Source organism: Muntiacus reevesi, chromosome 6 (assembly GCF_963930625.1).
Source record: "Muntiacus reevesi chromosome 6, mMunRee1.1, whole genome shotgun sequence".
NCBI classification, from domain to species: Eukaryota; Metazoa; Chordata; class Mammalia; order Artiodactyla; family Cervidae; genus Muntiacus; species Muntiacus reevesi.
Window position 1 is genome coordinate 46,104,720 of NC_089254.1, and position 27,080 is coordinate 46,131,799.

The 27,080-nt window shown below is 38.1% G+C and overlaps 1 protein-coding gene across 2 annotated transcripts in view; it reads right to left on the minus strand.

The window, feature by feature from the left end:
* Positions 1-27,080, minus strand: part of COG5 (component of oligomeric golgi complex 5) — a 276,034-nt gene that overhangs the window by 239,783 nt on the left and 9,171 nt on the right. Inside the window, exons 3-6 of one of the 2 annotated variants that reach the window (XM_065939836.1) lie at positions 26,535-26,592; positions 20,513-20,567; positions 20,344-20,413; positions 4,215-4,335 (exon numbers count right to left, since the gene is read on the minus strand). In XM_065939836.1, coding sequence (XP_065795908.1) covers positions 4,215-4,335; positions 20,344-20,413; positions 20,513-20,567; positions 26,535-26,592 — 304 coding nt within the window. Of the gene's footprint in view, positions 1-4,214; positions 4,336-20,343; positions 20,414-20,512; positions 20,568-24,458; positions 24,537-26,534; positions 26,593-27,080 lie in introns of those variants that run through there. The other variant, XM_065939837.1, reaches the window with a different exon arrangement.

The following is a 27,080-nucleotide window of genomic DNA, read 5'->3' on the forward strand; positions in this document are numbered from 1 at the left end:
CCATCTATTGAGAACACTATCTTTTCTTCAATAAATGTGCCAAAAATCCATTTTTCTTACATGTTTGAATCTTCTTCCGGGCTCGCTACTCCGTTCCATTGACCTGACTATCTCTTTGTCTTGGTTAGTAGAAGTCATTGCAATAGGTCTTCCAATCAGGTATGGTTAATGCTCCAACTTTGCTTTCTTTTAAAAGTTTTGACTATTCTAGATCCTCTGTATTTGCATATGAATTTTAAAATCAGTTTGTCAATGTCTAATAAAAGCCTGCTGGGACTCAGACTATAATTGTGTTGAATCTATACAAATCAATTTAGAGAGACTGGGCATATTAAAAACAATCAAGTTTTTCAATTCACAGACAAAATTTACTCACTTATTTAGGTCTTTTTCTATTGTTCTCAATAATGTTTTTAGTTCTCAGTATACAGGTCTTGTGTTCAGTTCAGTTCAGTTCAATTGCTCAGTCGTGTCCGACTCTTTGCAACCCCATGAACCACAGCACGCCAGGCCTCCCTGTCCATCACCAACTCCCGGAATCCATCCAAACCCATGTCCATTGAGTCGGTGATGCCATCCAACCATCTCATCCTCTGTCGTCCCCTTCTCCTGCCCTCAATCTTTCCCAGCATCAGGGTCTTTTCAAATGAGTCAGCTCTTCACATCAGGTGGCCAAAGTATTGGAGTTTCTGCTTCAACATCAATCCTACCAATGAACACTCAGGACTGATCTCCATTAGGATGGACTGGTTGGATCTCCTTGCAGTCCAAGGGACTCTCAACAGTCTTCTCCAACACCACAGTTCTTTGGTGCTCAGCTTTCTTTATAGTCCAACTCTCACATCCATACATGACCAATGGAAAAACCACAGCCTTGACTAGACGGACCTTTGTTGACAAAGTAATATCTCTGCTCTTTAATATGCTCTCTAGGTTGGTTATAACTTTCCTTCCAAGGAATAAGTGTCTTCTAATTTCATGGCTGCAATCACCATCTGCAGTGATTTTTGAACCCAGAAAAATAAAGTCAGCCACTGTTTCCCCATCTATTTTCCTCTTTTGTCAAATTCAACCCTAAGTATACGGTCATGTGTATCTTTTGTCAAATCAACCTTAAGTAGTTCATATTTTTTATGTTATTATGAGTGGTATTTTTTAACTTCAATTTCCAATTGCTTGTTAATACTACTACATAGAAATAAAAGTAATTTTTATATATTGATCATATATCCTGAAATCCTGCTAGATTCGTTTATTAGTTCTACTAACTTCTTGTGAACTCAAAGCAAGATGCTGCTGCTGCTCCTAAGTCACTTCAGACATATCCGACTCTGTGCGACCCCATAGACAGCAGCCCACCAGGCTCCGCCGTCCCTGGGAGTCTCCAGGGAAGAACCCTGGAGTGTGTTGCCATTTCCTTCTCCAATGCAGTAAGGTGAAAAGTGAAAGTGAAGTCACTCAGTCGCATCCGATTCTTCGAGACCCCATGGACTGCAGCCTACCAGGCTCCTCCATCCATGGGATTTTCCAGTCAAGAGTACTAGAGTCAGTTGCCATTGCCTTCTCCAAGCAAGATACTACTACATACCTATTAGAATGGCTAATATTAAGATGACTGACTGTGACAAGTGTTACCAAGGATGTAGAGAAAGTGCAGTTTTCATCAACTTTGGGTGGAATACCTGGACAATTTCAGATCATATACACTTAGTATATGATCTGGTTGTTCCATACCTATATTTTTTATCAAAGAAAAATGAAAGCAAATGTCTATAAAAACACCTTTATATGAATGTTTATGACAGCCTGATTCGTAATAACCAAAAATTAGGAACAACTCAAATATAAATCTACAGGTGAATGAATAGACCAACTGTGGAATATCCATAATAATGGAAAACTACTTAGCAATAAAACAGAACAAGCTATTGATACACACAACACAGATGAATCAAGATAATTAAGCTGACTGAAAAAAGCCAAAAAAATAAAAAACAACAACCCACACACAAACTATCTGATTCCATAGAAAGCAGATCCATAAATGCACAAGAAGATATTATCAAGGGGCATAAGGAAACTTTGAGGGAGATAGTCATGTTCACTATCTTAATATTGATGGCTTCATGTCACAACTTGCCAATATGTAAATTTTCAATATGCTGCAGTTTACTGTATATCACTTAGACCTCAATTTTTAAAAAAAGAAAATATAAAAAAATAAAATAAAACTAAGGATAACTACCTAAAAAAAAAAAAAAAGAAAAAAAAAAAAAAAAAAAGAAAATATGCCAGCATGCTAGGTCCCAGAATAGACTTTTTAATTGATAAATAACTTTAAATTGATATATAATTCACACAGCATAAAATTCAACCTTTTGAAGCATACAATTCAGTGGCTTTTTGTAGTGACAGAAAGTGTGCAACAATCACCAGTATTTAATTCCAGAACATTTTCACCAACCCAAAGAGTGGCACCCATTAGCAGTCACTGACCTTCCCCCCAGTCCCTCAGAATATAATTAATTTCCAGATGACAATGTATTTCATCTGATCACTACATTTCAAGCCTTAAGACATTTCAAATTTGAGACTAGTTTTAAGTTAATTTCAAGTACCTGCTACTGTTTATCACTGTATTCTTTCTAATGAGAACCAGAACCATACAAATATAAACATGATAATTTCACAGAAGTTCCAATGATAGAAATGTTGTTTATAGTGTACATGTGTACCTGTAACAGTGATTACTAAATTATTAATATTATTAAAACATTAATACCAAATGTAGAAACTTTATCTCCCTCTTGATTCTCCTTATTATCAATGCTAGGACTGTCCAAGAATAAACTACAGTGGTGAATGATGAAGACGTGATGCCTCTGAAATTTTTGAATAGCACATAATCTGCAAAGCTTTAAAAATTTAAATTAATACAATCCATTTTGAGATACCTCTAACATTTACTACACTTTCTCAACAACTCGTCATCATTTAACATTTATAAGACTTTGGGTAAAGCCAAAGCTTCATTGGAAAGATAATGAGCTTATACTCTGCACTGTACCAACTTAGAACATTATGATGAATAACTGTGCCTTAATGAAGAAAAAAGAAGACATCACCATTTGCCTCACAGCATATGTTGTTTCTAGAAGAGATGATAATCAAAATCAAAATCTAGCAATTTTTTATTATGGAAGAGAGTCAGTGATGATAAATATAATAAGCCTCGGAATAATGTGTGTTTGCTTTTTAATGACTCTATCACCCTACAGTTTATTTTTTGGAGCACAGAAATTAAATGTGACAAAGCAAAAAATAACAGCTGATACTAGGATTTTTTACACTTTTATATTTAGCACATATGGTGAAAAAACCCTGAAGTATTTCTCACTGCTTAAAAATTAACTTTTTATGTAATATATTCCAAGCACACTAAATTACAAGTTCAATATATTCCCAATGATGTGCCTAAGCAATGTATTTGAGCATTATGAACTGAAATGCTGTTGAAGCATGATTTGTGAAGGATATTACCTTTCTATAATCAAAAACAAGCAATAAGCATTACAGTATGACTACATAATTGAAATATCAAAGACAGGAAAATTCAAAAAGAACATAAAATGCACATCTTTCTGATATTCTTTTGGCACAACTACTTTCAAAACACATTACTGAGAGTAAGGAGACTCTTGATATTTGAGATGGATGTAATCAAGGACTTTCTGAACCTAAAATGGTACAAATTCCACTAAGCACATCCACTTCAGAAAAATTACTGGGTACCCAGTGAAAACAAGAAAGTCACAAAGTCTCATTAAAATGCAGGTGTTAGGTGGTTTTGTGTACTTAGAAGATATTCAAAATTTTGCCTAAAAAATTATGAACTCCTTCATCATGGACCTTGCAACTTGTTAATAGTCAAAGCTGTGACTGTTAAACCCTCAAATGTCAAGAGGCTGCTCTAAATGTTTGAGAAAGGAATGATGAATGAGAAATGAATTCAAAAGATGTTCTAAGCACCGTATCAACATGAGACTTGTGACCTAAGAAACAGCACTTCTCCTGAACATTTCCCCCTAGGGAATGAAAACTTAAGTTCGCATAAGACCTATACACAAATGTTAAAGTGGCTTAAATTTATAATTACCAAAAACTGGAAACACAAATATCCTTCAACCAGTGAATCAAAGAACAAGAGGACTTACCAAGTTCATTGAGACTCTGAGCAGCTTTTGTTATCTCTCTACTTCCCCCCTGCAGCTGTCCTTGGAGTCTCTTACTGAGATATAAGATGCGAATGATTCTCCGAAGCAAATCACAGGCAACCTGTGAAATATTAAGTAAGTAAAGTCAATCCATGAAGTTTTATGACTATGTGAATCTGTTTAATCTTTCCAGATGCTAGAGATTCAATGTCCAGGCAAGACAGAGCTCTGACCAATTAAAGCAGAATCAGTTTTTTTGTTTTTCTTAATATCCTTATGCAGACCCAGTGCATAGCCAAGGTTGACAACCACTGTGCTAGGGCTGCTTAGCTGCCGACTACTGTCCCTTACTGCTTCTTAGTTTATTGTTCCTACATCCCTAGGGGAACAGACTTACTAGACCTTGAAGAATAAGCATGCCCTTAACTGATTCTTCCTAATTTATCATTAATGACTAAATGTAAAAGAGAAAGCTATTTTAAAAACAAACCTATCATTTGTATGTCACCTTCTACTCCCTTTTCTGTTATTACGTCCAATCCTGGGTCTTTACCTATCCAAAAGACTATGACATGAAATAATGACTCATGTATTTCTAGACAGAGGTAATCCAGGGTGACTGCCAGGGGAGAATGACAAGAAAGGAGATTGATGGAGTAACATATATGTAATTACCTTCAACTTCAGTGGTGACAATAAAAAAAAAAAGAGAGACAGTCTATGTTGCTACATCACAGCCATCTTTGCATGATCCTGAAGCTGGATGAAGCAACATCTCCCATCTAAGGAGGAAAATCCTAACTGGTGGCAATAATAATTAAAAGCTCTAGGAAGACAGGGTCCCTGAGGCGTCAACTATAAACATTTTTTCTGAATGAAACACACATACACCTCAGAGCCACACACAGCCCCACTTGTGCACGTACAACATACACAAATGTACAATCAAATATATGTTTACAAACATATGTAAATCAAAGCAGCCAAATACTAAACATGTTTACCTGACTGCTTTTCTGAGTAACAACAGTCTGAAATACTTAAAATAATAAAATAATGTCAAGAAAAATCCCCCCCTGAAAACTGGAAGATTTAGGCATCTTAATCTTTTAGTTAAATTTGATTTATTTTCTGAATAGGCCATGGAAGCATATAATTCAAAATTCAAAAGATCAGAAGATAAAAAGTCACCATCATATTTCTATGTCTCAACTATGTAGTCACCAAAAACAACCACTATTATCACTTTCTTGCTTGTCAGAATTCTATTTTTAAATGTACTATTTGGAATGTAACATCCCAAGCAATCATTCCTCTTTTAAGATTCTAAACACATCATGAGGAGAAATACCAGATCTTATTTTAGCCTAATCAGCACGAACTGTCCTTCCAGAATTCTGTAATACCTAAACCAATAAAGGATATGCCCTCAAACATGAAAGCTTTGAGCTTATTTCTAATGCTTTTCTGTTTAACCATACTTAATCTGTCACCAAGTCTTACTGATTATTCTTTTGTTGCATAATACAATAGTTACTTTACCTCTATTCCCAAAAGCATCACCCTAATCCAAATCTTTACCACTTTTATCTTAACACTGTGGTCTCCTGGGTAGCTTTTCAATCTCCTGCTAAAATCCATCTTGCTGGCTTTATCATCTTAGAAACAGTTTTCAGCACTTTAGCCCCCCTTTTAATAAATTTCAGTGGCTCTCTACTAACAGATTATGTTGAATTCAACAGCATTTAATAAAATCCTCAGTCATCACATCTTAGATAATCTATAAGGCACCAACTCGCACGATTTCCTAATATAGTTGCTTTCACTCCAATCAATTTCCTTTTCTTCTTTATTACTTCATACTTTTATCAGCAAACATAATACAAACAATTATTCAGCATTGCCAAGAAATGATCTATCAAGACAGAAAAAGACACAGAGGAATCCTGAATGCATTTTACTAAGGGAAAGAGTCAATCTGAAAAGGCTATATATTATATGATTCCAACTTATATGACTTTTGAGAAAAGACACAACTACGGAGACAGTTAAAAAGATGAGCTGTTGCCAGGAGCTGGGAGAATAAAGAGTCAAAGTATAGAGGATTTTGAGGGCACTGAAAATACTATATAAAGATGGATGTGTGCTATGTCATTTTAGTTGTGTCTGACTCTTTGCAACCCTATGGACTGTAGCCCACCAGGCTCCTCTGTCCATGCAATTCTCCAGGCAAGAATATTGGAATGGGTTGCCACACCTTCCTCCAGGGGATCTTCCCAACTCAGGGGATCGAACTCACATCTCCAGCAGCTCGTGCACTGCAGGCAGGTTCTTAACCACCAAGTCACCAGGGAAGCCCCATAGTGATGGATATATGTCCTTATGTATTTTGCAAAAGCCATAGAATACATACTAAGAGAGAACTATGGACTTTCATAATGATGTGTCAATGTAACTTCATTTTTTAACAAATGTGCCACTCTGGTGATAGATGTTGATTAACAGGGAGGCTATGCTTGTGTGGGGGCAAGGGATACATGGGAAATCTATATCTTCCTCTCAATTTTGCTATGAATCTAAACTGTTCTTAAAAAAAAACAGTATTTAAAAATATATTTAGATATAATATATATAGAAAATTACATACAGAAATTAAATAAAACCACTTGGAACTACCATGTGGATCAGGAAACAAAACGCGCTCTGCCACTACATAAGCCCTCCATGTGGTTGCTGCTGCTGCTCAGTCACTTGGCCAGGTCCGACTCTTGGCGACCCCATTGACTGCAACATGCCAGGCTTCCCTGTCCTTCACGGTCTCCCAGAGTTTGCTAGAACTCATGTCCATTGAGTCGGTGATGCCATACACCATCTTGTCCTCTGTCGTCCCCTTCTCCTCCTTCCTTCAATCTTTCCCAGAATCAGGGTCTTTTCAAATGAGTCAGTTCTTTGCATCACGTAGTCAAAGTATTGGAACTTCAGATTCAGTATCAGTTCTTCCATCAAATATTCAAGGTTGATTTCCTTAAGACTGACTGGTTTGATCTCCTTGCAGTCAAAGGGACTCTTAATTAAGAGTCTTCTCCAACACCACAGTTCAAAAGCATAAATTCTTTGGCACTCAGATTTTTTAAGGTCCAAACTCACGTCCATACATGCTGCTGCTGCTAAGTCGCTTCAGTCATGTCCAACTCTGTGCGACCCCACAGACGGCAGCCCAGGAGGCTCCCCCATCCCTGGGATTCTCCAGGGAAGAACCCTGGAGTAGGTTGCCATTTCCTTCTCCAATGCAGAAAAGTGAAAAGTGAGAGTGAAGTCGTTCAGTCATGTCCGACTCTTAGCGACCCCATGGACTGCAGCCTACCAGGCTCCTCCGTCCATGGGATTTTCCAGGCAAGAGTACTGGAGTCGGTTGCCATAGCCTTCTCCACATCCATATGTGACTACTAGAAAAACCACAGCTTTGACTATATGGACCTTTGTTGGCAAAGTAATGTCTCTGCTTTTTAATATGCTAAGTTTCTCATAGCTTTTCTTCCAAGGAGCAAGCGTCTCTTAATTTCAAGAATGCAGTCACATTCTGCAGTGATTCTGGTGCCCAAGAAAATAAAGTCTGTCACTGTTTCCATTGTTTCCCCATCTATTCACCATGAAGCGATGGGACCAGATGCCATTTTCTTATTTTTTTCAATGTTGAGTTTTACACCAGCTTTTTCACTCTCCTCTTCCATTTTCACCAGGAGGTTCCTTAGCTCCTCTTCGCTTCCTGCCATAAGGATGGTATCATCTGCGTTACTGACATTTCTCCCAGCATTCTTAATTCTAGCTTGAGCTTCATCCAGCCCAGCATTTCACATCATGTACTCTGCATATAAGTTAAATAAGCAGGGTGAAAATACACAGCCTTGACGTATGCCTTTCCTAATTTGGAACCAGTCTATTGTTCCATGTCAGGTACTAATTGTTGCTTCTTGACCTGCATACAGGTTTCGCAGGAGGCAAGTCAGGTGGTCTGGTATTCCCATCTCTTGAAGAATTTTCCACAGTTTGTTGTGATCCACAGAGTCAAAGGCTGTGGTGCAGTCAATGAAGCAGATGTTTTTCTGGAACTCTGTTGCTTTTTCTATGATCCGATGGATGTTGGCAACTCAGACTCTGGTTCCTCTGCCTTTTCTAAATCCAGCCTGAACACCTGGGAGTGCACAGTTCACATACTGCTGAAGCCCAGCTTGGAGAACGTTGAGCATTACTTTGCTAGCATGTGAGATGAGTGCAACTATGCTGTAGTCTTTGGCCACCTCATGCGAAGAGTGGACTTATTGGAAAAGACCCTGATGCTGGGAGGGATTGGGGGCAGGAGGAGAAGGAGACGACAGAGGATGAGATGGCTGGATGGCATCACCGACTCGACGGACATGAGTTTGAGTAAACTCCGGACGCTGGTGATGGACAGGGAGGCCTGGCGTGCTGCGATTCATGGGGTCACAAAGAGTCGGATACAACTGAGCGACTGAACTGAATTGAACTGATGCTGTAATCTGAACATTCTTTGGCACTGCTCTTCTTTGGGACTAGAATCAAACTGACCTTTTCCAGTCCTGTGGCCACTGCTGAGTTTTCCAAACTTGCTGACATTTTGAGAGCAGCACTTTCACAGAATCATCTTTCAGAATTTGAAATAGCTCAGCTGGAATTCCATCACCTCCACTAGCTTTGTTCAGAGTGATGTTTCCTAAGACTCACTTGACTGCACTCCAAAAGATGTCTGGCTCTAGGTGAGTGATCACACCATCGTGGTTACCTGGATCATTAAGATCTTTTTTGTATAGTTCTTCTGTGTATTCTTGCCACCTCTTAATATCCTCTGCTTCTGTTAGGTCCATACTGTTTCTCTCCTTTATTGTGCCCACCTTTGCATTAAATGTTCCCTTGATATCTCTAATTTTCTCGAAAACATTTCTTAGTCTTTCCCATTCTATTGTTTTCCTCTATTTCTTTGCATTGATCACTTAGGAAGGCTTCCTTATCTCTCCTTGCTATTCTTTGTAACTGTGCATTCAGACGGGTGTATCTTTCCTTTTCTCCTTTGCCTTTCACTTCTTTTCTCAGCTATTTGTAAGGCCTCCTCATATAACCCTTCTGCCTTTTTGCATTTCTTTTTCTTGGGAATGGTTTTGATCACCACCTCCTGTACAATGTTATGAACCTCCATCCCTACTTTTTCAGACACTCTGTCTACCAGATCTAATCCCTTGAATCTATTTGTCACTTCCACTATATAATCCTAAGGGATTTGATTTAGGTCATACCTGAATGGCCTAGTGGTTTTCCCTACTTTCTTCAATTTAAATATGAATTTTGCAATAAGGAGTTCATAATCTGAGCCATAGTCAGCTCCCAGTCTTGTTTTTGCTGACTGTATAGAGCTTCTCCATCTCCGCTGCAAAGAACATAATCAATCTGATTTCAATATTGACCGTTCTGGTGATGTCCCTATATAGAATCGTCTCCTGTGTTTTCGGAAGAGGGTGTTTGCTATAATCAATGCATTCTCTTTCAAAACTGTTAGCCTTTGCCCACTTCATTTTGTACTCCAAGGCCCAACTTGCCTGTTACTCCAGGTATCTCTTGACTTCCTACTTTTGCATTCTAGTCATGACATCCTCCATCCAACCTCCCTACTTCCCCCAGCCCAAGAGAGACATCATTCTGGCTTTTGTGGTAATCATGTCCTTATTTTCAGTTATAGCTTCATCACTGAAGTGTATATACCTAAATGCTATAGTTTAATTTGGCTCTTTTTAAATCTATATAGGTTCCCTTAGCATCTTTTTTCCTTTGCAATCTGCTAAATATGTTGGATCATCTGTCCTATACAGTTTCCCACAGACTGGCTTTAGTTGATTACTGTCTTCTAGCTTAACAAGTCCCTGTATCTTCTATATTCCCTAAACATTAGTGCTTGGATGTAAGCCGCTTCATCAGATTCAGGTTAGTACTCTGGGCAAATTTATTCATTACTGCTGTTAGCAACACCGATACTCAACATCAAAATCCATTAAAACATAATTTACAACAGACAACAGATGTAGAGAACAAACATATTGATACCAAAGGGTAAAAGAGGGGGTGGGATGAGTTGGGAAGTTAGGAGTAACACATGTATACACTACTAGCAGATCACCTTTGAGAACCTACTGTATGGCACAGGGAACTCTACTCAGAGCTCTGTGGATGCCTAAATGGGAAGGTAATCCAAAAGAGAAGGGACACAGTAGGAGACACAGGAGATGTGGGTTCAATCCCTGGGTCAGAAAAATCCCCTGAAGAAGGAAATGGCAACTCACTCCAGTTTTCTTGCGTGGAAAATCCCACCAACAGAGGAGCCTGGCGGGTTACAGTCCAGCGGGTCACAAACAGTCAGACACAATTTAGCGAATAAACCCCCACCACCAAGTATATGTAGGGCTGTCATTTTGCTGTACAGCAGAAACTGACTGCAGTATAAAGCAACTATACTTCAATTTATAAAAAAAAAAAATAGTAATAATTATGACTGCAAAATGGTGTTACTCCAGTTTTATCATTTTGTCTTCATCTGCTAGCATATAAAATGTCTCTATTAGAAGAAGCTTTACCTCATCTATATTAGCTTATCCAGTGGTACTGTTCATACAGAAAAGTAAGAATTATCACTGGGTTCCTTCCATTGGTATATCAACAGTTTATCTTCCTAATAGCCACAAAAGATGAACAAATAAGTTCACTGTTTTGGATATCATTATGAACTCATAGATTTAAAGATAATAAAAAGATGTGAAGTCACTGTAGCTCTTACCCCTACAGGCGCTCACCATGTCCCAGTTGTGGCCCTGGGAGCCCCCGAGGCTGGTCGCTGCTATGACCTGTCTGAGACTGAGAGGTTTCCTGGGATACAGGTGCTGCAGCGTTAAAACTGACACGGCTGGTCAGCCTAGCGCCTACTCAAGGTGGCTCCTGAATCCTTTGGTGATGACTCTACTTTAGTGGTTACTGCTAGTTTCCTCGGGATATACAGGTATAAAAATAGTATAATGTATATTGCATGTCCCAGATCTGGAATCAAAGATTTATCAAAGAAGCCCTAATTTCCTTTAGAAGTCAGCAGCATTTGAATACCATGTTGGGGGAACCAGATCTGCTCATTTCTGAGACTTCGGAGTAGACATAGTTAGGAAATGTTGAAATAAAAATACCACATAAATATTCATTTGCTTGATTCCACGATACACATAAAACAGTCCCAGATTAACATTATACATATATACAAAAATATACACATATGATGTGTACACTATTTTAAGATAAAATTAGAACATCTCATGAGTTTACACTGATACTTCCACTTAAATAGAAACACAGAGTATTTACTTAATCTTCTAAATTACATCTGTAGATTATTTCTTCCACAGAGACTCCTGGCTCCAGAGACATCAGAGATAACAGAATTAGAATATGTATAATTATTCATTTGCTTTGCTGCATGGTACAAACATTACCTGAACTCCAAACTGAAACTACAAATAAAAATATGACTGAAGAAAATTTTAAAAAACTGTTCCCCACATACTCTCCCCACGATGTCTTACAGTTGAATTTTATTTGTCAAAACATACAGCCAGGGACTTCCTTGGAGGTCTAGTGGTTTGGAGTCTGCCTTTCAGTGTGGGGGACGGCAGTTCGATCCCTGTTAGGAGAACTAAGATCCCACATGCTGCAGGGCAACTAGGCCCATGCACCACAACTCCTGAGCCTGCTCACCTTAACTAGAACGAAGCCTGTGCACCGCAAGGAGACATCTCACGTGCCACAAGACCCAATGAAGCCAAAAATAAACAAATAAATATTTTTAAAAAGTAACATACAGCCATTACGTACTACTTTATATCCCTCATTTAAGCCTCGTTCTTATTGTCATTGCTAGTTTTTACTTTGAAACTTCTCTAGTCATTTTGATTGTCTCAAGTATATCATCTATCTGAGTCCTAAAAAGAGGTTATAGGAGAAAAAGTCCCTGGATTCTATGAGGATGGCAATCTCTATAAATCAGCTCAGCTATTAAATCCATTATCTTTTGCTACATAAGAAACCAGCCCAAAACATAGTGGTTTAAAACAATTGGTTCTTCCTCACAACTCTGTGAGTCAGGAATTCAGGCAGGGCTCATGTGCTTCGTGTGGTATCCCCAGGATTACTCACTCTGCTACCCCCTGCTAACCACAAGGCTTCCCTCCCCCGTCGGTGCCTCAGCACTTCTCTGCCTTGTCTCCCCACCACCAGCATGTGCTTTCTCACACCATGATGGTCTCACAATGACTGGACTCTCAACGGAGAGTGGCTCTCCCAGAGCACAGACAAGCTGCTGTGCCCCTTGAAAGCTAGCTCCCAAACCAGCCCAGCGTGACTCCCCCCAGCAGCGGTTCTCCCGTTTTGCTATCCTGCCTACTCTCAGTGCTTTCAAAGTGTTTAGAGACACTGGCGTCTTATGCTGCTGTTGTTATCGTCCCTCTTCCTTCCTTCCTTCGTTTCTAGTATATTACTTGTTTAGTGAATAATTATTTACAAAGCCAGTTAACTAAATCATCAAAACACAGAACAATGCAGATAAAATTATTTGACATCATTATCAATTGAAAACTAAAAAGAATCCTATAAAAGTATATGGTGAAAGCCACATATATGTAAAAAACATGAACATAAAAAGAGAAAAGGTTTTATGAACCCTTTCCTCCTCCTCCATACCAACATTTTCTCAAACTTTCTTACTTATATAATTTCAAACTCAAAAAACTAAATTAAAAACCTTAAATTGGAAAGCTAATATATGTGACTTAAAAAGTAAGGTGATAAAAAGTGAAAAAAATTAAAAAAAAAAAAACTTATATGCACAAATGTGAATTATACCCCAATAAAGCTGTTGTATTTTTCAAAACATGTGATTAAAAGTGTTAAAAACATAAGATTTGAAAGTTTAAAAACTCATTTTCTTATATAACGTTAAAGTTAAAAAAGCTTATATATTCTATGTAAGGGATAATAAGCTCTTAAATTTTCCTTTCTGAAAAACTCTGAGGCAGTTCATAAGCAAACAACGTTACTAAAAAGAGCTAAGATAGAGATGATTCTTGGGGTGATAATTAAATTCAACTCATGTTTTCATGTATATAGATGAAGTCAGAAGCTTCTGCTCAGAGAAAGAAAAAGCCTTCTGGAAAGAGTGAAGTGGGGATAAAAAGCAAAAAAAAAATTAAAGGTAAAAGTACTTTCTTCTAATTGAGGGTACAGCATAGTGATATTATGTTCAAGGCAAAAACAAGTTCAGAGCTATTTCTTTCTTCTTCTTCTATCACATGCATTTAAATGAATTAAGAGCTCAAAGAATAAAAAGATTAAACAGGAACATTAAAGTTTGTCCAAAATTTAAAATGGAAATGTCTAGACAAAGTAAACAGAATAAAAATGGTTAAAACATAAATAAAATTCCAAAGAGCCCTTGGACTTCAAAGCAGTTTGAATTTCCATGATGAACATCCCTCTTACAGGTAAGACTCATCCTAGGGTAGGAATCAATTTAAGAAAAATTAAATACTATAAATAAAGATATCAAAATGTACCTGGCATATTTTTCTTTTTCTCCCTTCTTCTCTTTCTCCCTTTATGATAAATTTACCAGATACTCAGCTCAGTTGCTGCTATACAGTAGCATAATATTTTTTACAATAAGAGTATAGAAAATAACTCTAATAAATATAAAAAGTGTTTATTTTAAATACAAATAATCCTGACCTCACACCAACATAACCATAAGAATAAAAGCATTCATAAAAGAAACTATTAGTGTCACAGAATCACAGCGTTTTAGAGCTGGAAGAGAATTCACAGCTCCAGCCCAAACTCTCACCATATAAAGATAACACACCACCAAGAACAGCACAGCAAATACAGTAACTATGCAAAGTGAAATGTGTATTCTAACCTTAGTGTGATAATCATTTTACAATATACACATCTACCAAATTATCACACTGTGTATCTGAAATGTACACATTATATGTCAATTGTATCTCAAAGCTACAAACAAAAAAATTAACTAAAGTTTGTTCGTGACCATGAAGCTAGAAGGATGAAGAGTGTAGTCAGGTCTCATAACGCCTAGTCCAGTGCTCTTCATCCATGCTTTACGAATCTAGATTTGATTTTAACTTTTCCACCTACAAGCAAGTGTCTGAAAACCAGGAGTCATACTTTCTACTTTTTTACATATTCCATAGAATCAAAATCACAAGAATACCAAATTTAACGAAAGAAACTCGCTCTCAGTCTGAACACTGCTGCATATTAGCTATAAGAACTTCAGCAAGTAACTTTCAGAACCTAAGTTTTTATTCACCCATAAAGTGATGAGATATGTAACCTCTAAACACAATTATTGAATTAGAATACTTGAAATTTTTCAAGTCCCACATAAATTTGAAAAAAAAAAATTTTTTATCATGAATAGCAAGTGAGGTTGCAAAAATGAGATTCTTAAAACTCACTGTCAAAAGACTGTCCTAAACAAAGAGGGGAAACAAAGCGCATGATGCTGCATTTCGTAACCATTTAATATGGTACATAACACTATTTCACAGCTTCCCAGGTGGCACCAGTGGGAAAGAACCCATCTGCCACTGTAGGAGACATAAGAAATTCAGGTTTGACCCCTGCATCAGGAAGATCCCCTGGAGGAAGAAATGGCAACCCACACCAGTATTCTTGCCTGGGGAATACCATGGACAGAGGAGCCTGGCGGACGACAGTGCATTGGGTCGCAAAGGGTAAGACACGCCTGAAGCAACTTAGCACACACACGCATCAAACACTGTGCTAAAGTGAAAAATTCCTAAAGCAAACCAGAGGAAATCTCCAGACTACCTTCAAAAGACCAGGTCAAAATGACAGTTTCTCAACAACTAAACTGGAAGCCAGAACAGAATTGAGTTATATATGACACATATAGAAAGTAACAAGGAAGGGAGGGAGGAAGGAAGGAAACAGAAAAATAGCTTAAAAGGGACCAAAAGATTTGAAAAGACATGTCTCCAGAGAAGACACACAGTGACCAACAGGCACAATAAAAGATGCTCAGTACCACCAGTCACTTGGAAAATTTGTATCAAAACAATGAGATACTACTTCATAACTGGTAGGATGGCTATATTAAAAAGAAAACAAGTATTGGCAGGAAAGGAAAAAATTGAAACCCTCATACAGAGCTGACAGGAATACAAAATGGTACAGCTTCCTTGGAAAACACTTTGACACTCCCAAAATGTTCTTTTTTCCAGCTATATTGAGATATAATTAACATATAAGGCATAGTGGTCGAGAATACACCTGCCAATGCAGGAGATGCAAGAGACCCAGGTTCAATCCCTGGGTTGGGAGGATCCCCCGGAGAAGGAAATGGCAACCTGCACTAGTACTCTAGCCTGGAAAATTCCATGGACAGACGAGCCTAGCAGGCTACAGACCATACGGCTGCAAACAATCAGACATAACTGAGCAACTGAGCACACATAATACTGTTTAGGCATATGTACATGATTTGATACATCAAAATAATAAACGAAGAGTTAGCATATGACCTAGCATATCTCAGATACATACCCAATTTTAAAAAATGTACTTATAAAAACTTACACGCAAATGTTCCTAAGAATTCTTACTCATAATAGCCAATAAAAGGAAACAACCCAAATATCAACTGATACATAAGTAAAATAAATGGATAAACAAAAATGTGCCATATCCATACAATGGATTATTTGGTCACAAAAATGAAAGAAGTATTGACACATACTATAACGTGGATATGGGAAAACCACTAGACCATTCAGGTATGACCCAAATCAAATTCCTTGCTATTATACAGGGGAAGTAACAAATAGATTCAAGGGATTAGATCTGATAGAGACTCTGAAGAGCTATGGATGGAAGTTTGGGACAGGGAGGCAGTGATCAAGACCAGCCCCAAGAAAGAAATGCAAAAAAGGCAAAATGGTTGTCTGAGGAGGCCTACAAATACCTGAGAAAAGAAGAGAAGCCAAAGGCAAAGGAGAAAAGGAAAGATATACCCACTTGAATGCAGAGTTCCAAAGAACAAGGAGAGATAAGAACACCTTCCTCAGTGATCAATGCAAAGAAATAAAGGAAAACAACAGAGTGGGAAAGACTAGAGATCTCTTCAAGAAAATTAGAGATACCAAGGGAACATTTCCTGCAAAGATGGGCACAATAAAGAATAGTAATAATGGTATGGACCCAACAGAAGCAGAAGATATTTAGAAGAGGTGGCAACAATACACAGAAGAAATATACAAAAAGATCTTCATGACCCACATAACGATGATGGTGTGATCACTCACCTAGAGCCAGACATACTGCAATGTGAAGTCAAGTGGGCCTTAGAAAGCATTACTACAAACTAAGTTAGTGGAGGTGATGAAATTCCAGCTGAGCTATTTCAAATCCTAAAAGATGAAGCTGTGAAAGTGCTGCACTCAATATGCCAGCAAATTTGGAAAACTCAGCAGTGGCCACAGGACTGGAAAAGGGCAGCTTTCATTCCAATCCCAAAGAAAGGCAATGACAAACAATGTTCAAACTACCGCAAAATTGCACTCATCTCACACGCTAACCAAGCAATGCTCAAAATTCTCCAAGCCAGGCTTCAACAGTACATGAACCATGAACTTCCAGATGTCCAAGCTGGATTTAGCAAAGGCAGCGGAACGAGAGATCAAATTGCCAACATCTGTTGGATGATCAAAAAAGCAAGAGAGTTCCAGAAAAACATTTACTTCTGCTTTATTGACTACGCCAAAGCCTTTGACTGTGTGGCACAACAAACTATGGAAAATTCTTCAAGACATGGGAATACCAGACCACCTGACCTGCCTCTGGAGAAACCTGTATGCAGGTCAAGAAGCACCAGTTAGAACTGGACATGAAACAACAGACCGGTTCCAAATAGGAAAAGGAGTATGTCAAGGCTACATATTGTCACCTTGCTTATTTAACTTATATGCATAGCACATCATGAGAAACGCTGAGCTGGAGGAAGCACAGGCTGGAATCAAGATTGCCGGTAGAAATATCAATAACCTCAGATATGCAGATGATACCACCCTTATGGCAGAAAGTGAAGAAGAACTAAAGAGCCTCTTGATGAAAGAGGAGAGTGAAAAAGTTGACTTAAAGCTCAACATTCAGAAAACTAAGATCATGGCAAATGATCTTAGTAATTCAGTCCCATCACTTCATGGCAAATAGATGGGGAAAGAGTGGAAACAGTGGCAGACTTTATTTTGGGGGGCTCCAAAATCATTGCGGATGGTGACTGCAGCCATGAAGTTAAAAGATGCTTACTCCTTGGAAAGAAAGTTAAGACCAACCTAAACAGTATATTAAAAAGCAGAGACATTAGTTTGTCAACAAAGGTCCATCTAGTCAAGACTATGGTTTTTCCAGTGGTCATGTACAGATGTGACAGTAGGACTATAAAGAAAACTGAGCACAGAAGAACTGATGCTTTTGAACTGTGGTGTTGGAGAAGACTCTTGAAAGTCCCTTGGACTGCAAGGGGATCCAACCAGTCCATCCTAAAGGAAATTAGTCCTAGGTGTTCATTGGAAGGACTGGTGTTGAAGCTGAAACTCCAATATCTTGGCCACCTGATGCAAAGAGTTGACTCATTGGAAAAGACCCTGATGCTGGGAAAGACTGAAGGCAGGAGACGGGGACGACAGAGGATGAGATAGTTAGATGGCATCATCAACTCAATGAACATGAGTCTGGGTAAACTCTGGGAGTTGGTGATGGACAGGGAAGCCTGGCATGCTGCAATTCATGGGGTCGCAAAGACTCAGACATGACTGAGCAACTGAACTGAACTGAAACTCTCCCTAGGCTAAGGACACTCTGAACCCACAGTAACAAAGATTTAAAACCAATCCTCAAAAAGATCAAACTAATTTCAAGTAACTTGACTATGAACAAGAATGAGTCCAACACTACATCAGGAAATTTTTAAAATCCAGGACCCCTGAACACAAAACACACCTTTCCACTATAAAATAAAAAAATATCAAGCATGCAAAGAAGCATAAAAAAACAGAAAAAAGCATAAAAACAAAACCCATAACAAGAAGAAAGGTCAAGTGACAAAAACTGACCCAAAAATAGCAAAGAATAAAATACTAAAGTAGGAATTCCCTGATGGTACAGTGGATTAGAATCCACTTGTCAATGAAGGTGACATAGGTTGCATCTCTGGTCCAGGAAGACTCCACATGCCGTGGAGTTACTAAGCCTGAGCATCGTAACTACCTACAGCCTGTGCTCCACAACAAAAGAAGCCACTGCAATGAGAAGCCCATACACCGAGACAAAGAGTGTTCTTCACTCACAGCAACTAAAGAAAGCCTATGTGCGCAACAAAAACTCAGCATAACCAAAAAAATTAATTCTTTAAAATACTGAAATAAAAAAAACTGAAATATCTATTATATGCGAAAGCCTTTGACTGTGTGGATCACAACTGTGGAAAAAAATTTTTTTTTAATTAGTTGAAGGCTAATTACTTCACAACATTTCAGTGGGTTTTGTCATACATTGACATGAATCAGCCATGGAGTTACATGTATTCCCCATCCCGATCCCCCCTCCCACCTCCCTCTCCACCCGATTCCTCTGGGTCTTCCCACAAACTGTGGAAAATTTTTAAAGAGATGGAAATACCAGACCACCTTACTTGCTTCCTGAGAAACCTGTATGGAGGGCAAAAAGAAACAGAACCGGACATGGAACAATGGACTGGTTCAAAATTGGGAAAGAAGTATGTCAAGGCTGATACTGCCACCCCGCTTATTTAATTTCTATGCAGAGTACATCATGTGAAATGCTGGGCTGGATGAATCACAAACTGAAATCAAAATTACTGGGAAAAACATCAACAACCTCAGATAAGAAGATGATAACACTTTAATGTCAGAAAGCAAAGAGGAACTAAAGAGCCTCCTGATGAGGGTGAAACAGAAAAGTTCAAAAATGGCTTAAAACTCAACATTCAAAAAACTAAGATCACAGCATCCAGGCCCATCACTTCATTGCAAATAAATGGGGAAAAAGTGGAAACAGTGACTGGACTCCAAAACCACTGCAGATGGTAACAGAAGCCAGGAAATGAAAAGACACTTGCTTCCCTTGAAAGAGAAGCATGACAAACCTACACAGTGTATTAGAAAGCAGAGACATCACTTTGCCAACAAAGATCTGTATAGACAAAGCTATGGTTTTTCCAATAGTCGTATAGATGTGAAAGTTGGACCATAAAGAAGGCTGAGTGCTGAAGAAATGATGTTTTCAAATTGTGGTAACTGAGAAGACTTGAGAGTTCCTTGGACTCCAAGGACATCAAACCAGTCAATCCTAAAGAAAATCAACCCTGAATATTCATTGGAAGGACTGATGCTGAAGCTGAAGCTCCAGTACTTTGGCCACACGATGCAAAGAGCCAACTCACTGGAAAAGACGTTGATGCAAAAGAAGGGGATGACTGAGGATGAGATGGTTGGGTGGCATCACTGGTTCGATGGATGTGAGTTATTGAGCAAACTCCAGGAGATAGTGAAGAACAGGGAAGCCTGGCGTGCTGCAGTCCATGGATTAAAAGAATCAACAGGACTTAGTGACTGAACAGCAATCATCTATTATAGAAGTTAAATGACTAGGTTATTTACATTTGACCACAGAAAACTGTAAGGATAAAAGTTAGGTTTCTTCCTATTCTCTATCAAGAGAAATAATTTTGAATTCTAAAAAGTTAGTAAAATGATTATATACTATAATAATAAGAGTGAAAATAATTCACTTGAGTAGTAGTTTTGATTTTTATTTTTTAAAACTGAACATCTTCTTTTAAAGCACGTGAATATTTTCTTTTTCTCTCATATTCTCTTGCTTCCTCAGAATTCATTCTCTTGAAATCTATCCCCTTATAAAGAAAAAATGAACTAAAATTACAAAGAAATGACAAATGAGGACCTACCTGAAGTCTTGCTAGTTGAGCAGTACGGGCTACTATTTTATTGTATGGCTCAACAATTTTTGTTTTCATCCTGAAGGAAAAACAAAAAGAAGAGAGATAAAATCATCTTCAAAATATCAATGGATAAAAATCTTTCCATTTCACTTATTTACAAAATGAACAACAGTACCTATCAACAGCTCCCTGTAAAGCCCCAATTCTTGTCTGCATCATCTGAAGGACACCTAGAAAAACATAATAGCTTACATTACTTTACAAATTTACAAGTGTTTCAAGTTGCGTAAAAAGTTAAGTTAAAAGGAAAAAACTGAAAAAATTTTCCATTTTTTTCTGCTACCATCATAATCGAACCATATCTTTTACCTAGACTATTCAAAAACCTCTAACTAGTCTTCCCCTACTCCAAATCTTCCTTCACTAAAGAGGTCTTACAAGGAATAGGGTGCACACACGCTAAGTCGCTTCAGTCATGTCCAGCTCTTTACGATCGTATGGACCATAGCCCAGAGGGCTCTTCTGAACATGGGATTTCTCCAGGCAAGAATGCTGGAGTGGGTTTCCATGCTCTCCTCCAGGGGATTTTCCCGACCCAGTGATCGAACCCAAGTCTCTGTGTCTCCTGCACTGGCAGACAGGTTCTTTACCACTAGCACCACCGCAAGGAATGGGGAGTGACTACTTAATGGTTACAAGGTTTCCAAGTGATGAAAAAAATCTGGAACTGGATAGTGATACATATTAATAGCACTGAATTAGCATTAATATGATTAAAGGGGTAAATTCCATGTTAATGTGTGAAAAGTGAAAATGAAAGTCACTCAGTCATGTCAGACTCTTCATGACCCAATGGACTGTAGCCTGCCAGGTTCCTCTGTTTATGGGGATCCTCCAGGCAAGAATACTGGAGTGGGTATCTGTTTCCTTCTGACCAGTGGATCTTCCCAATCCAGGGATCGAACTCAGGTCTCCTGCATTACAGGCAGATTCTTTATCAGCTGAGCCACCAGGGAAGCCCAAGAATACTGGATTGGGTAGCATATCCCTTCTCCAGGAGATCTTCTTGACCCAGGAATCGAATGGTGGTCTCCTGCATTGCAGGCAGATTCTCTACAAGCTGAGCTACCAGGGAAACCCATTGTTAATGTGCACTGTACTATAATCACACACACAAAAAAGCCTGAGTGATCTTTAGAAGTGTAAATTATATCTTAACACTCATTTGCTAAAATCTATCCACAGTCTCCCCTTCATTCCTAGGTTAAAACTAAAGTCCACAGCTTGATCTCCAAGGCCCTGAACAATTTGGGTGACGTACTCTGCTCCTGGTATACTCTCTGATCACCAATGATAGAGAAATAATATATACGGAGAACAAGTATATTATTGCCTTTACTCTCTGTTTACACAACATGATTAAGAACCATTTATAAAATTGTAGAACTATTTTCAGGAAGACAGATCTCAAATTTGACTATTTATATGCCTAAAAATGGGCTTTCCACTATTACAGATCTAATTATTTTGAACTCCATTTTTTAAAACTCAGTTTCTATATTCAACTGACATAGTTGTAGTTTTAAAACACAGCATTCTATAAATAAATTTAAGTATAGAATGTTGTCACATATTAGATGAGGTAATTTTAAGGTTAATTAACATTCCTATCAGCATACAAATATGTTTTAATTTGGCCCAGTTCAATAGAATCCTTACTGGATCCAGAGATTATGCTTTTCTGCTGGCTTTATGGTTCACTGACCTGAAATCTCCAAAACTGTACTGGCCTTCCTAGTTATCATTACTTCCTTACATGTTTTCTCCCCACAACCCACTCGTGAGAGCTTTCACACATATTCAGTAAAACAGACCTTGTCAGGGTCACCAGAAATCTCCAAGGTGCCAATTTCTATTATCAATTCTGTCTTAATCCTGTTCAAACTCTCAAAAATTCATTTCACATTGAACCACTCCCTCCCTAAAACATGTTTCACTCTAGCCTTCCAAATCATTACACCCCCTGGGTTCCTTCGGATCACAGTAGTTGCTCCTACGCCTTCTCCATTAGATCTCTAGATGCTGGAGTACTCCCAGAGGTGATCCTCAGTCCTCTTCTCCTCTCCATCCAGAGTCTCTCTCAGTATTTAAAACACGGGGTCTGAATGAAACCTCAATCTATTCAATAAAATACTGATTTGAGATATACACATATGTACATGTATCCATATTTTCTTCCATATCTGCCTAACTATACACACACATACACACACCACAACTCTTTAGTTCAGAACTTTCTCATGACAAATTTAAGACACCCAAGATAACATCTGCCCCAACCATAGTCATGATCCTCTCCAGTCTAACTCATCTCAAGTTACTTATACCATCATCTATCCAATTTTTCAGACTAAAATTTTAGGAATCACTCTTGGTGAGTTTTTTTCCCTCAGACCTTTAATTTCCCATCAACAAATCCTATCAACTCTATTCCCGTCTTATACCATCCACTTCTCTCTCTTTATGTCCACCACTCTAATTCAAGGCACCATCAACTATTATTACTCTAATAACTTTTAAATGGGAACCCCAGATTCTACTCTTGCCTTCCTATAGAACCACCAGATGGGGAGGGAGGTGGGAGCGGGGATCAGGATGGGGAACACATGTAAATCCATGGTTGATTCATGTCAATGTATGGCAAAAACCACTACCAAAAAAAAAAAAAAACATTTTAGAGCATTAATCACATATCTCTAATTAAAATCCTCCAATGGCTTACCATTGCATTTAGAATGAAAATCAAAATTCCTTTCCAAGAACCTCACCTACAATTTCTTTGCCTCATTCACTAAACTCTTAATCGTACTAGACTTTTCTTTCTTTCCTTCAAACATGCCCACTAATTCCATTTGTTGGCCCCTCAGCTTACCACACTCTTCTCCCCAGAGAGTCATGTGGTAGCTCTTTCTCATCACTCTGATCTCAGCTCAAATGCCATCTTCTCAAAGAGACATCCCCTGCTCATCCTAGCTAGTAAGGGACTCCCCTTCTGTCTCATCTATTTTATTTTCTTTTAGAACTTACAAATACCTGAAGTTTCCTACTACCGTATTTTTTTGGTCTAATTTCCTACCTAGAACACAAATATAACATGAACAGTGATTTTGGCTTTTGTTCACAGGTGCCTGGTATCTAACAATTTCTCAATTACTGAGTAAGCAAATAAATTAATAAATTAAGCAATCTCTTTTTAATTAAATAGGCTTAACTGGGATTCCTGGGTGACTCAGTTGTAAAGAAGCCTCCTGCCAATGCAGGAGATGTGGGTTCAACCCCTGGGTCAGGACGATCCCCTGGAGGAGGAAATGGCAACCTGCTCCAGTATTCTTGCAGGGAAAATCCCAAGGACAGAGGAGCCTGGCGGGCTACAGTCCGAGGGGTCACAAGAGTCGGAGACAACTAAGCGAATGACAGGCACACATGCATGCACAATTAAACATACCTCCATAGCGACAGGGATTTTTTATAAGGTTACACGTGCCTGGAATCTAGCAAATTCTCAATTAAAATTTAAATGAATAAATGAATAGAACAGAGAGAGTAAATTTTATTTCATTTTAGGAGATAAAGCACAGTAGATTTTACTGAATGTTTTCTTTCTTTAATTAATTTTATTGGAGTGTAGTTGCTCAACCACGGTTAGTTTCTACAAGGATGTAAATTTTAATAAAATAGGCTAAATAAATATACCTCCAAATGAATAATATATAGCACAAAACTTTAAATATATAGGAGAAAAATCAGATGAAGTAAATAGCTGGGACAATACTCTTTTTCAAATACATAACACACATCTCAAAAATTTTAATATGCTTAGAAATATACATCATGCTAAAATAAATACTGATTCATACCTTGACTTCTTATGTTCAAATAATCTGGAGAATACTTTTAGATTATCATAGGAATTTACAGAAGTCAGCCTTTGTCCTGTATACTCTCATCTAACGGATAATCATTCTAACTCAGTCAAATAGCATATTTTAAATGTTGCAATCACTAAAAAGCATTCAGGGAAAATCAGCACACTACGGAACTTAACACATATAGGGAATTACCTGGCAGTCCAGTGGTTAATGTGGAGCTCTATACCAAAGTCACTGGTGTAAAGCCTTTGACCAAGGTCACAAATGTGGAGCCTTGTACCACGGTCATCTCCGGAACTGACCGAGCCCCACAGCAATTGTTGTCAAGAGCCTCCACTCGTCTAAACCAGCCAGCTCCAGTTCCCTGACCCCATATTAGATTTAAAAAAAATACCCACCCTGTGCTGTGCTCAGTCATGCCCGACTCTGCAAACTTCCCTATAGCACCCTAAACAATCACCTAATGCCACCCACTAAGAACTTGGTCGTGAGGCTATAAAATTGGTTACTAGCACATAAAAGCCATCAGCTCACCCTTGAGTTGGCCTGCTGTTCTAAGTGTCTCCCACTGTAATAAATTCTATTTTCTCATTTTGCCTCATGTCTGAAAATTATCTTCCAATCCATGCACAGACCATGACAATCAGAATTCAGCACTTTCACTGCCATAGCCCAGGGTTCAATCCCTGGTTGGGGAACTAAGATCGCACAAGCTGCATGATGCAGCCAATTAAAAAAAATAAAAAGAACTAAGCATATATACAAAAACCACAGTAAGAAGTATTTTTGTTGTGATGATTTATCTATACATATTTACACTCAAAATCAACATACTACCACAACATCCCTATAGTTTTTATAAAGGAAAAAAATCATTTATCATTTATTTACAAAAATTACCATTAAAAACAAGGCATTGTTTCTTGCTTCCAGAAACTTATAAAATACTATGAGATTAAAAAAATTCATTTCCAATAGTAAGTCAGTACCTAGAGCCTCTTAATTTTCCCATAGTCTAGTATCTATCCTAAATATTCAAGTAACACCAAACTATTATTTTTAAAATACTATGTTCTTCATCAGGATGCATTAGAAACAGTGTACATGCTGAGAATAATACCTATGAGTGTGTGTAAGAAATACTGGGGAAGCATTAAAGAATATTGCCTCACAAAAGGCAATATCCTTCTTCCTCAAGAATTCAACCAACAAAGGGAAAAATCATTTAGCTTTCTTTTGATGTGCAGTGATTAATAATGTAATCACAACACAAGTGGTGATGGAAAATACAGTATTAGCATTTCAGATTTATGAGATGTAGTTTAACAGAATGAAAAATTCATAAAAGAAGTAGTCAAACAACCTCACACAAAAAAAGGTAGTCAAACAAAAACAGAAGAATTCACAATAAAAATCCAATGCATTATTCTACTATACTTTCATTTTTGAAAAGCATTTCAAAAAAGTCAAACATAATGAAAGAATTGAAGCCTATTTCCACTACTTTGGTGGAGCTGACTTTGTTTGGGGGGGTGGGGGGCAGTGGTTTCAGCCCCACAATGTGACTTGCGGAATCTTAGTTCCCTGAGCAGGGATTGAACCTGCACCCTCAGCAGTGAAACTGCAAAGTCCTAATCTCTAACCACTGGAATTCTCTGCTTGCTTTCATTAACTCAGTTATAAAAGCACTAAATATGCACTAGGAATTGTTCTAAGCATTTTGTTAACTCAAATTAGCACCCATATTAGTACATATGAACACTCCTTTATGGATAAAACAGGCACAGAAAGTAACTTGTCCAAACTCACACATCTAGTAGGAGGCTAAGCAATGATTTAAATACAGAGAATTTAGCTCAAAGGTCAGAGAACCTGCTTGCCAATGCAGGAGACGTAAGAGACAGGTTCAATCGCTGGGTTAGGAAGATGCCCTGGAGGAGGGCATGGCAACCCACTCTAGTATTCTTGCCTGGAGAATACTATGGACAGAGCAGCCTTACAAGCTACAGTCCACAGGGTCACAAAAAGTTGGACACACATGCTAATAAAACCTCGAAGTTTTACTAAAGTTTTGTTGGAACACAGCCACACACATTCATTTACATATTACTCGGTTGGTTTCACTCTGTAACAGCAGAGTTTACAAGTTGTAACAGAGACAATATGGCCTGCAAAGTCTCAAATTATTTACTTTCAGATCCTTCACAAGAAAAGTTACCAAGCCCTAGCCCAGCTCTAAATAAAGTGTAAGAGTTAATGGAAACATACCTTCCAAAGACTCAATTCCAGTTGCTTGTGCCAATAAATCTTCATGTCTTGCAACAACCTGAAAATCAAGAATGAATAATCAGCACTGTAAGTATTAGGTATTTTAATTTGTAACCACAATGTAGAACTGAAGGTCTCTCTCTATATGGAATGGGGGGAAAATGCTAATACAAAAGAAAAAAATACAAGTAAAAAAGGTGTGTTTGAGATGTCTGATTGGCAGGAACATAAACATGCTTAAAGCTCGACCTGGTGCCAAAGAAGTCTTTTCATTAGCCCCAGAAGGATGTGCCAAAACTGAACAAAAACCTGCTAATTCTCACCACACTAATTAATACATGTTTTCCTTTTAAAGAGTGTTTTCAAACAGCAGGTTCTTTTAGCTCTTGAACTTAATCAGCATCATCACAACCACATCCTAATTTTCAAAGATAAAACGGAATCAGCACCTCCCTGAACATCTCTCTGTTTCCAGCTTCCCCATGTCACAGCAAATCCTCTTTCCTATGGAAGGCTGCTACTTTTAAGACTATTAGGGCAGTGTGA